The sequence below is a fragment of the Nicotiana tabacum genome, chromosome 19, assembly GCF_000715075.1.
Source record: "Nicotiana tabacum cultivar K326 chromosome 19, ASM71507v2, whole genome shotgun sequence".
Lineage (NCBI taxonomy): Eukaryota > Viridiplantae > Streptophyta > Magnoliopsida > Solanales > Solanaceae > Nicotiana > Nicotiana tabacum.
In genome coordinates, this window is record NC_134098.1 from 140,772,129 (window position 1) to 140,785,163 (window position 13,035).

The 13,035-nt window shown below is 34.1% G+C and overlaps 1 protein-coding gene and 1 non-coding gene across 2 annotated transcripts; one reads left to right on the forward strand and one right to left on the reverse strand.

The window, feature by feature from the left end:
• Positions 1 to 10,842: 10,842 nt before the first annotated feature.
• Positions 10,843 to 10,949, reverse strand: LOC142173948 (small nucleolar RNA R71). The gene has a single exon (XR_012703312.1). It is a non-coding gene; the product is annotated as a small nucleolar RNA R71 (small nucleolar RNA).
• A 1,048-nt stretch (positions 10,950 to 11,997) lies between these two features.
• LOC142173750 (uncharacterized) lies at positions 11,998 to 12,531 on the forward strand. The gene has a single exon (XM_075239397.1). The coding sequence runs from the start codon at positions 11,998 to 12,000 to the stop codon at positions 12,529 to 12,531; it is 534 nt and encodes a 177-aa protein (XP_075095498.1).
• The last annotated feature ends 504 nt before the right edge of the window (positions 12,532 to 13,035 follow it).

Consider the following 13,035-nt stretch of genomic DNA (forward strand, 5'->3'; position numbering starts at 1 on the left):
CTTTTTTTTTTTTTTTTTTTTTAAAACATGTTCAAGCTTTTAGACATGAGATACACACCTAAAAAGAAAGATCCGTAGGATTACTGGAACTCTTGATTCATGCCAACCAAGGAACTTCTAAAAAGAAAAAACTATAAATCAAAGACTAACACAATAGTTAAAAGCTTATACTTTCAATAGTTGGACTTCCATAACTCAAATTTTGGTCTATAGTTAACTCGTCGTCTTGTTATATGAAACTCAAACATCAGAATCAGAATAAACTTCATGGTAACAGTCAGCCGATCCTGAATAGTATGTAAGGCCAGAGGCGAATCCGGAATTAAAACTCTATGGGTTCAACATATAAGGTTTTTAGCATTGAACTCATTATATTTTTAAGGAAAAATGGTCAAATATGTCCTTATACTATTGAAAAAGGTCTAATATTATCCTCCGTTATCCTATCAGTCCAAATATACCCCTAACATCATACTATCGATCCAAATATAGCCCTAAAATCGTAAAAGTTGTACAAACCTACCCTTTCTCCGTTAACTGCCTCCCCTATGACCACATTTTATTGCTACCTCACCATTTCACCCCGTTTGCAGCTACCAAGTTCAATGATTTTGAAGTTCTATCATTATTTTGAAGACTTCACTACCTCAACTTCCTCTTACTTTTCAAAATACCTATTGCTTCCCAGGTCGACCCTGGAATTATACGTACCTTTCACTTGACCTTACAATTTTGTGTTTCATTTTGTATTTCATTGTGTTACCGCTGAATTTGTAAGACCAATTAACAAAAAATTTAGTAGCACTTTTATATTAACATAAAACGTAAAGATAGAAAAAATGACAGCCTTCCAGAAATGTGGTTGGAGAGAAAGAAACAAAAAAAAAAAAAAAAAAAAACTCTCATGCCTAGCTTGTTTTTCTCGCTCACCATGGATTTCAATTTTGAAACCTTAAACTAGTTTGCACTTAGTTTTTATATAAAATAAAATGTATTTTCGTTCGTACAAACATGGATTGTGAATAGGAAAATCAGAATTTTCTCGGTTCACATTGTTTCATATTATTGTTAGTTGTTGCATTTCTTTTGGTATAGTTTGTTTGTATATCTATGATCTGTGATTTCTCTTCAAATGAAAGGGAAATAAAGGTTGTGGGGAAGGAATGAAAATGAGAGTAAAATGGTGAGGCGGCAATGAATGTGGTCATACAGAGGCAGTTAACGGAGGAATGGTAGGTGTACCAATTTTATGATGTCAGGGGTATATTTGAATCGATAGTATGATGTTAGGGGTATATTTGGACAGATAGTATAACTGAGGATAATATTAGACCCTTTTCAATAGTATAAGGGCATATTTGACCATTTTCTCTATTTTTAAAGTTATGGGTTCATGCCTACTATTTATTGTAATTTTAATATATTTTTACACATAAATTTATACTCCACAAAGAAAGTACTGAGTTAAGTCGAAGCAGATACTAAAGAGCTGGATCCGCCTCTGAATAAGGCAGCAACAGTCCAACTTCACATAAAAAAGTGCTCAGCTCATATTCTTTGCCTTTGCCTAAACTATATTTAGGACAATCTCACCAAACAATTCACCAATATTCACCCAATACAACTTATATGCTTGGAATATGTATCATGTATTCATTGATTTGGCGTAAATTTCATGAGCGGGTAAGTTCTACCCTTTGGCTATTTTTCACGATTTAACTATGGATAATTGTGAACTTTAGTACAAGGGCGGCTCTAGGGTAAGACAAGTGAAGCTCTTGCCTTACAATTTATATTTATACAAATCTTGATAAAATATTTTAAATTTTAATATTTTTTAAAAATTTGGTAGAGGTAAGATTGAATGAGTTAATAGGATAAAACTTGTCTCTTACTAAATTAAATAATATATTTAGCTTCTCGTCAATTCTATTTTGTTTTTCTTTATGTATAGTCTTTTTTCATATTTTTTACTATTTTATTTTTTAATTTCACCTCAGATTCTCTAAATTAGCTATTCTTTTTTGTCACATGATTGATCCACACATCAGAAAGCAAATTCTTTTATGTCTCATCCTTTTTAACTAAGAAATCCCCGAGACAAGTGTCATAAGGTTCAAAACACAACCCTTTTACTATTTTTACGTAATGCTATATTTTTTACAGGGGAGAATTCAATACTATATGATGTGCGCTTAACCCACACATTATTCGTTGCTCTCTCACCACTAGATCAAAGCCATACAGACTTTTCTTTTGTCTCAATATTATATGGATGTTTTGAAAAAGAATTCAGGGTCTTTTAATATGTTTTAGTTTTAAGCCATCAGCTCTGTTGAGCCGCCCCGATTAATTATCAACAATTATTTATAGATCGCTTCCCCATGAACGTAATGTTCAACCAACTTCATTCACATTTGGTAATTAAATAACACATTTATCGATTGTTGTCTTATCTTAATTGAGACTCTATAAAATTTGATTGAGAATGTCAGGGGTGGACAAGTAGCTCAAGTAGGAGACTAGTAAAGCTTTGGTTTAGGTCCCCAAAATTTTTTAATAATGGAATTTATGATTTTATTTCAAGTTAGACAATATTAAAGTTTTCAAAAAAAAAAGTACAAAAAATCTTGGACAAAAGAAAGAAAGAAAGAAAGATTGTCTACTCTTTAACACTAAAAATATTTTAGAACTTTGAATCAAATTAATTAAATCTTCATATTAGTAAATATATTTTTTTACAACAATATCAAAAGTAACATATTGAAAATACATGTCTAACATCTTATTTATTTAAGTTACCTCTTACTAATATACATAATAATATTACTATGTGAAGTTAAAGACTTTATCATTTAAGAATGTTATACTATACATAACAAATATGAAAAAAATGGCAACACTAACTTTTTTCTGCGTATGTGTGTATATATACTAATAAAAAAAGTAAAATATCTTTTATTAAAATTTTGCTTTAGGCCACTAATTTTATGGAGCCATCCTTGCTTTAGTACATTTTTGTAGCTTTAGATATGTTAATTTTATTTTAAAAAGAATAAGCACTCCACATTTGTAACTAAAAAGTAGGTTCATAGCTCTCCCATAAAAAAGGAAATAAAAAGAAAGGACTAGAAGAAAAGAAACAAAATGATTAGAAGGTTCTCATTTAATGTAGTAGAACTTAGCAATAAGGATTATCGTCTGATGGTACTTATGCGAGATTTTCACATGATTACTATTTAGAAAACCAGCAAATAAAAATAAAAAGATTTACTATTGCTGCATTGTTTTTCCAAAAGTATATTTTCCAAGATATTAACCTACGAGTTTGTGTAGATGGTTAACACGCATGTGACAATCAAAAAATGTGATAAGATGAATGTGATCTCTCCACTGATAAATTAAAGGTTTCAAATTTGAGCATGAAAAATTTCTGGTAGAGAGTACTTCTCATTAAAGAGCTCTACGCAACGGAAATTCGAATTCGTGTGGCCAACGACAGGGCCAGATGCGGAGTCAGGATTTGAATTTTATGAATTTTAAATTTTAGAATAGTGATATTAACCGTTAGTAACTTAGTTCTGAATTTAATTACTGTACAATTTAATGAATTTCTTAATACAAATATAGAGTTTGGATTAAAGTTATTTGAGTTCGACTGAACCGTAATTACCCTTGTAGCTCGCTCCTGCCAATGACAATCTAATATTAAATGGTTAAAAGAACACTTAACTGCAGATTCTGCAAAGACTGTACATGAGGGTCAGTGCCCTTTGCAATACCTGTGTTAAGAGAATTAAGTGACCACCCCAAGAATGGGACAATTCCAGAAAGTAACAAACGAAAAATCATTCTTTTCATGGTAGAAAATAAAAAATTATAATTTTTCACACCGCAGAAATAAATTACTAGCCTTTGCAAGTTTGCAATCCTTGTCTGTACTGTACATATATGTTCATGCATTCTGTGTCTCTCATCAGTAGTATTTGTTCAAAAATCATAATCAAATAAAGAAGTGCTTGTCTAGCCAAAAGGAGAATCTTCCTCTTTCTTTTTATCTGCTTTAGTTCAAGAAACCACTGACTTAAGTCTATTTCTTGTCTCCTGACTTTAGCCTCTCTCATTATTGATACTATCACCTGTAGATTTTGTCCTCTGATCACTACTTCCACACAGATATAGTGAGGAAAAGATCGAAACAATATATCATCTTTGGCTTTAGAATCAAAGTCATACATATTCTTTCACATGGAGCACTAATAGTATATTTACTTTAACAAAGTGGTGCACTTTTAGTTATAACACTGAAAAAAGCCCAAAAACATACATTATCTTTGACTTTAGACTCAAAGTCATACATATTCTTCCATATGGAGCACTAATAGTCCATTTACTTTAACAAAATAGTACACTTTTAGTCATAACACTAAACACATTTTATTTTTTAACAGAAATCTAAGATCTGACAAAATATCCGTTCCCTTTATTTTCTTATTTACCGAAAGAAATAAAGATGATAGATTTATCTAGATAGCAAATAGTAAATATACATAGAATTTATTTACTATTTATCTATTTACTATACGTAAAATATACATTTTACTAAGAAATATTAAACACCGTTAATTTTTATTTGCAATGATTTTTATCTAGATAACTTCAAATGGTATCTAGATTTTTTATTATATACATAATATTTACTATACGTTGACATAAAATAAATATACGTAAAATTATTGGTGAGAATAAAATAAATATACGTAATATAAAATAAAAATAAATATTATTTTTACTATACGTTGACTCTCATAAAATAAAAAAATCTAATAAATATATATTACGTATATTTATTTTAGTAATAAAATTTATTTTACTCTCAGCAATGATTTTACGTATATTTATTTTATGTCAACGTATAGTAAATATTATGTATATAATAAAAAATCTAGATACCATTTGAGGTTATCTAGATAAAAATCATTGCAAATAAAAATTAACGGTGTTTAACATTTCTTAGTAAAATGTATATTTTACGTATAGTAAATAGATAAATAGTAAATAAATTCTATGTATATTTACTATTTGCTATCTAGATAAATTTGTCATCTTTATTTCTTTCGGTAAACAAAAAAATAAAGGAAACGAATATTTTGTCAGATCTTAGATTTCTGTTAAAAATTAAAATGTGTTTAGTGTTATGACTAAAAGTGCACCACTTTGTTAAAGTAAATGGACTATTAGTGCTCCATGTGGAAGAATATGTATGGCTTTGAGTCTAAAGCCAAAGATAATGTATGTTTTGGGGTTTTTTTTCAGTGTTATGACTAAAAGTGTACCACTTTGTTAAAGTAAATGTACTATTAGTGCTCAATGTGAAAGAATATGTATGACTTTGAATCTAAAGTCAAAGATTATGTATGGTTTTGGATTTTTCCTCCAGATATAGTATAAAAAATGAGGCCCCACCCCTCACTTATAATTGATAGATTAAAGGTGCGTTATAAGGTACACTTTCCAAATTGTTGTACACAATTACACAACTTATCGTATTTTAGTAAAGTTTAAGTTGCATACACTGATTATGTAAAAAAAAAAACATTTAGATAGTTAAATACACTAAAAGGCAGTTAGATGTGATAAAAGAAATTGAGATAATACTGATATGTTGAAATCTGGTTTTTGAGAAAATATTCTAAATGTAATAATTGAAATTGAGATATGATGAATCTCGTTAGTGTGTTACCTAGTCAAAAAACAGTATGGTTCCCTTTCTCCTTCAGAAATTGAAAGGTTGCTTACCACAGGGCCAGAATTATGTAGTCACTAGATGTAACATGCAAGTGATTTGAAGAGGACAAAGAGACAATTCACTCGAGTCTTTAGTTTTCTCCATGTTAAGTGTTTTCAATCACCAAACATTTGGTATAATTATCACAGAGGCAGATCTAACTTAGTAATTTTTGGGTTCACGTAAATTTAGTAGTTTTTATATAGATATTATATATATTTATTACAAAATCTATTTAAATATTTATAAATATTTAATAATGAATCAAATGATTATTATATATTAACTCGATAGGATATTGGTGCAGGAATTTATAAACTTCAAATCCTTAATCCGTTTTTGCTTATATGCATTTTTTTTGTTAGGCATCTTGTATATGAAACCTACTAGTATTTCGTATCGTAATCCATATTTGCATTATGTAGGCTAATACCAAGAAGTTTTTTATTCCCAAAGAACTCGAGATTTCTAATTGAAGGTGGAGTATCCAACCACACTCCTTATTAATTGGTTCCTTATATGCATCTGGTTATTGAGGGAAAGATTCCAGAACGCAAAACACTCATTTCTTACGTAAATTAAAATCAACAGAACTTATTCATATGGATATTTATAGCTCACGAATGGATAAACTTGTAAGTACATCATAAGTCAACACAAGGATCTTGACTTCATAAAGTTCATTAGGATCTTATACAGAAATATTAATTAGTGTTCTCAATAGAAGATCTAAGAGTCTTTAATTCTAATTTGGGTTCTCCAATTCACTTGGACTTTTAATTAGTACTTCAGGAGTGCCTACTCTATGTTCATAGCTAGCATAGGAATTAGGGTAAATAATATATTATATAACTATTCTCCTATATATAATATAGTTCCTTTTCCTGTATAATATACTTCTAGCTAATTAATCTCTTTTCTTTCTTTTTCTCGTGTGCAGAACTAACTTCATCTTTAAGCCTATACGTCATTTGTGCTTTCTTTCCTCGCCCTCCCCTTTCCTCTTCTCATAGACAGAATCAAAATTTAAAGTTTATAGGTTCTGAACTTACCATTAAAGTTACAGCAGCCCGTTACTAGGTTCACAGACGTAGATGTTAAGCTTGATACTCAAATTATCCCCCAAGAGGGGTAGTTTCAAGTATCTGGGTCTATTATCCAAGGTAACGAGGAGATCGACGAGGATGTCACGCATCGTATTGGAGCGGGATGGATGTAATGGAGGCTCGCATCCAGTGTTCTATGTGATAAGTAATGGTAGGCTAGAAACTCGTATTTTAGCCGTAGTATTGCACTCTAATTATTGCATTTTACGTGTGTTTGAGCTTAAATAATAGTGAATTATACTTATTACGTATTTTATGCCTTGTAAGAAATGATTCTAAGCTATTTAGGTAATTTGGAGATAAAAATATTAGTTGGAGCTTTGAAATCTAAGTAGAAGCCCAAGAAATTAAGTCGGGATCACGTTCGGGGGTCGAGGACCTAGTCTAGATTTCAAAAAAGTGAACGCATGAATTCACTCCGAGAAAAAGCCACTACCGCGCCGCATGGGGCGGCGCGACAGTGCAAAAGTGGCCTGACAAGAAGAATCTGAGCTCTCTGGATTTCCTCACTAGCGCGCAGCATGGCGCGGCACGACTGTGCAAATTTGTCAGAGTGATCTCCAAGTTCGGCTAGGAAAGGGTAATTTCATCCGGGCTTGTTTTTACACGGTATAAATACATCAAAAATACAATTTTGAAGGGACTTCTGGACCTACAAAAGATTGGAGAACCAACAAAGGCAAGAAGACCCAAGAATTCATCAACAATACAACCTGCAATCGGTGCAATACGAGAGTTTGTATCGAAATCAGTAGCTTTGATATTTTCTTTGTTCTTAAACTTATTTGAGATGTATTACTCCATTGTCATAGAGTAATTTCCATTAGGGTATTGACAGATACAGTATTTTGATAATTTAATTGTTTTAAGTCATAGTGTGGAGTTATTTCTTATTTTGCTTAATCGAAAAAGGAGCCTTATATTGAATTGCTTTACATCTTATGCTCTAGTTTAAATTCGTGTTAAAATAGGTAATCGAAAGAGTCTCTTGAATTGTTAATCGAACTAGAAAATAGGGAAATATTCGTGAGAAGTTACCCTTTAGATCATAACCATCATTTTGTTGTTGCAATTGTTTAACATGCTTTAATTGGATTAATTACTAAAATTAACGTTTAATCGAAAGAGGAACATTAACTTCAAGTGAAATCTGATTATCTGTTGAATTCGTGAGAACCAACGGTATTATAGAGTGAATTAACTCAAGAATTGGACCCCGAGTCAATTATCTTGCGTATATCTAGTCAAATACCCTTATTTCTCTTATTTATATTTTTTCGTTGCTCATCAGCTGTCTTTTGTGATCAATTGTTACTTGCTTAATTTTTAGTAGTTAATCGTAGTAATAGTTATCAAATCAAGTGTTAATTTTTCTGGATAGTAATTAACTGAAGATTATTCGAACACTGTTTAAATCCAATCCATGTGAAGACAATGACTATTACTAACTTCATCCTTAAGCCTATACGTTATTTGTGCTTTCTTTGCTCACCCTCCCCCTTTCCTCTTCTTAGAGACGAAATCGAAATTTAAAGTTTATAGGTTCTGAACTTACCATTAAAGTTATAGCAACCCGTTACTAGGTTCACAGACGTGGATGTTAAGCTTGATACTCAAGTTATCCCCAAGAGGGGTAGTTTCAAGTATCTAGGTCTATTATCCAAGGTAACAGTGAGATCGACGAGGATGTCACGCATCGTATTGGAGCGGGATGGATGAAATAAAGGCTCGCATCCGGTGTTCTATATGATAATTGATGGTAGTCTAGAAACTCGTATTTTAGCCGTAGTATTGCACTCTAATGATTGCATTTTATGCATGTTTGAGCTTAAATGATAGTGAATTACACTTATTACGTGTTTTATGCCTTGTAGGAAATGATTCTAAGCTATTTAGGTAATTTGGAGAGAAATCGAACAAGTTGGAGTTTTGAAATCTGAGTAGAAGCCCAAGAAATTATGCTGGAATCACGTTCGGGGGTCGAGGACCAAGTCCGGATATCAAAAAGTGAACGCATAAATTCACTATGAGAAAAAGCCACTACCGCGCCGCAAAAGGCGTCGCGAGGCGCGGCGCGACAGTGCAAAAGTGGCCTGGCAAGAAGAATTTGAGCTCTCTGGATTTCCTCACTAGCGCGCCGCATGGCACGGCGCAGCTGTGCAAATTTGTCAGAGTGATCTCCGAGTTCGGCTAGGATAGGGTAGTTTCGTCCGGACTTGTTTCTACACGGTATAAATACACACAAAAACAATTTTGAAGGGACTTTTGGACATACAAAAGATTGGAGAACCAACAAAGGCAAGAAGACTCAAGAATTCATCAACAATACAACCTGCAATCAGTGCAATACAGGAGTTTGTATCGAAATCAGTAGCTTTGATGTTTTCTTTGTTCTTAAACTTATTTGAGATGTATTACTCCATTGTTATGAGTAATTTCCATTAGGGTGTTGACATATACGATGTTTTGATAATTTTATTAGGGATTCGATTCTTGATAATTGTTAGAATTACTTGATGGAGTTTTAATTCGTAGTGTGGAGTTATTTCTTATTTTGCTTAATCGAAAGAGGAGCCTTATATTGAATTGCTTTACATCTTATGCTCTAGTTTAAATTCGTGTTAAAATAGGTAATCAAAAGAGCCTCTTGAATTGTTAATCGAACTAGAAAACAGGAAAATATTCGCGAGAAGTTACCCTTTAGATCATAACCATCATTTTGTTGTTGCAATTATTTAACGTGCTTCAATTGGATTAATTACTGAAATTTATGTTTAATCGAAAAAGGAACATTAACTTCAAGTGTAATCTGATTATCTACTGAATTTGTGAGAATCAACAGTATTATAGAGTGAATTAACTCAAGAATTGGATCCCAAGTCAATTATCTTGCATGTATCTAGTCAAATACCCTTATTTCTCTCATTGATATTTCTTCGTTGCTCATCTGCTGTCTTTTGTGATCAATTGTTACTTGCTTAATGTTTAGTAGTTAATCGTAGTAATAGTCATCAAATCAAGTATTAATTTTTCTCGATAGTAATCAACTGAAGATTATTCGAACACTGTTTAAATCTAATCCTTGTGGAGACGATAATTAAACTATACTATCTTTGACTAGCGAGCAATAATTTTGTGTTGTGTTTTGCGCTCGTCAATTTTTGGCGTCGTTGCCGGGGATTGGCAATCGATAGTGTTTAAAATAGTTATTAGTACCAATTCAGGAACCAATTTTTACTTTAGTTATTCATGTTTCTTACTTGTGTGCAGGATACAGGTTTGATTTCTCCAGTGTATGACTCGAAAGGAAGTGATACCCTACGAACCAGAGTTGGAGAAATACCTGCGACAACTGAGAAAAGAAAGAGACTTAACAAAAAATTTCTTGGGTCAAACTTCGACTCAAAATACCATGGCACCGAAGAGAATGATAAGGTAGACTTAGCTGCAAGAGAGGCAGCACAACTAGAAGTTGCACGGAGAATTGTTGATGAGACCGTCAACGATGATGGGGGTCGGAGATTCAATCTAAACCGACCCTTGCTTGAAGACCAGTTCGAGAACGTAGCAATCAGGCCTGGAAGATCATTGGATGACTATGCTAGGCCAGTCTATAATCAAGGACTGTCAAGTGTCATACCTCTACCCATAGCAACAAACAACTTTGAATTGAAGCAAGGCTTACTTCAAACTATCCAAAACAACTGCATTTTCAGAGGGAAGGTGAACGAAGATCCTAATACTCACTTGATGGATTTTGAAGAAATCGAGAACACATTCCAATACAATGGAGTATCAAAGGATGCAGTCTACTTAAGGGCATTCCCATTTTCATTGAAAGATGATGCGAAGCAATGGCTTCGTAGGTTACCCACAGGTTCGATCAGGACATGTGAAGATATGACCAAGAAGTTTCTTGACAAGTACTTTTCAGCTGCGAAAACTGGGAAGTTCAGAAGGGAAATCCACAATTTTTGCCAGAAGGAGACAGAAATGGTTTTCGAAGCATGGGAGAGATTAAAGGAGATAGTCAGAAAGTGTCAGCACAATGGAATTGAATTGTAGATGCAACTCTAGGATTTCTGGGATGGGCTGACACCGTCTTCGCGAAGAACTCTGAATACTGCATGTAGAGGACCACTAATGAAGAAAACGCCGGAGGAGGTTGTCTTAATCCTTGATGAATTATCTGAGGATGCTAATCAATGGCCGACTGAAAGTAATGACAGGAGAAAATCAATTGGGGTTCACCAGGTAGACTCTAACACATCCATGCAAGCCTAGCTAGACAACATGGCCAAGGATATAAGAACGCTGACATTGACCAAGGTACAAAGTGAGTCGTAAGCAGCATGTGACTTTTGTGGATTGGGATACCCTACACATGAGTGTCAAGCATCAACTGAGAAAGTCAACGCAGTGGGGAACTTTAATAGAGGAAACTACCAAGCCGTGAACAACTATAATGTTATGGGCCAAAGATATCTAGGTTTTTTGTGGAGTTCACCTAGTGGGAGTCTGAATGCATGACAGAAAAATAATCCTAGACCCCGGAGTCAAGGACAACCAGGTTTTTAGAACCAGCAGAGGCAGTAATACCATCTATAACAGTCAAACCAGTCTAGTATGGAAGACCTCATGAAGGCATTCATCAACAAATCAGATGAAAAATTTGAGACTCACGGCATAACCATCAGAGAGAAGGGCACGACCATCCTTAATTTAGAAAGACAATGGGGACAGATTGCAAATTTGCTATCTGAGAGGGCTCCTGGGACTTTTCCCTCTGACACTGAAAAGAACCCAAAGGAAACAATTGAAGTTGTATCTCTGAGAAGTGGCAAAACATTGGTTGATCCAGTGGAGAAAGCTAGACCCGAAGTGGTGAACAAGCAGGCAGAGACACCAGCAGAAAAAAAAGGTGAAGAGCAACAAAGCCAGAGTAGTGGGGTACAAAAGGAGAGTGAAGAAAGTAGACATATGCCAGCTCTACCATTCCCTCAAAAGATGAAGCGAGAGAATCTTGACAAATGTTTTGGGCAATTCTTGGAGATGCTCAAGCAACTTTATGTGAACATTCCCTTCATAGAAGTACTCACTTAGATGTCGGCCAATGCAAAGTTCTTGAAGGAAATCCTGTCTAGCAAGAGAAAATTAGAGAAAACAACAATGGTCAAGCTAAATGCCTACTGCAGTGCCATATTGCAAAATAAAATTCCCCAAAAGTGTGGGGACCCAGGTATCTTTACCATACCATATTCGTTGGGGAGTGAAAAATTTGACAAGGCCCTCTGTGATTCTGGTGCGTCGATAAATCTAATGCCTCTATCTGTATTCAGGAAAATGGAAGGTGAGCTCGGAATGATCAAATCGATACCAGTGTCCCTACAACTAGCTGACCAAACCACCATTCTACCTGAGGGAATCATTGAGGATATTCTAGTGCGGGTGGACAAGTTTGTGTTCCCCATAGACTTTATTGTGGTGGATATGGAGGTGAACAAGGAGGTGCCTCTAATTCTAGGAAGGTCATTCTTATGTACAGGCAGAGCTATCCTTAATATCTGTGAGGGGCAGCTTATGCTCAAAGTGAGCAATAAGAAAGTGGTGTTTCAGATGAAGAGGATGATGAAATAGCCCAGTGATGAGGCATCCGCCTACTCGTGTTTCAAGCTGGACGTTGATGGAGAATTAGCTGAGAAATACAAGTTCGACAAGCTTGTGGGGGATACTCTATAGAGGTGTATTACTTAGTCTAGCACAGTGGAGGATGAAGATCCTTAAATAAAGAAAGAGGCAGAAGCTCTTGAGACTGAGGATCAAGTGATTAATGAGGAGGAACTAAAGAGGAGGCTTCTAAGCCTAATGTGGAATTGAAAGTCCTCCCCACTCACTTAAAATATGCTTTTCTTGAAACTAATAATTTTTCTGTAATTATTTCTACTGACTTGACAGGTACACATGAGCGAAAGCTGGTAGAGTTGCTGAAAAAGCACAGGAAGGCCATTGGCTGGAGTATAGCTGATATTCAAGAAAACAGTCCAGCTATTTGCATACACAAAATTATGTTGGAAGAAAATAGCAAGCCAATGGTGCAGCCCCAACACAAGCTGAACAAAAATTTGGAGGAGGTAGTACACA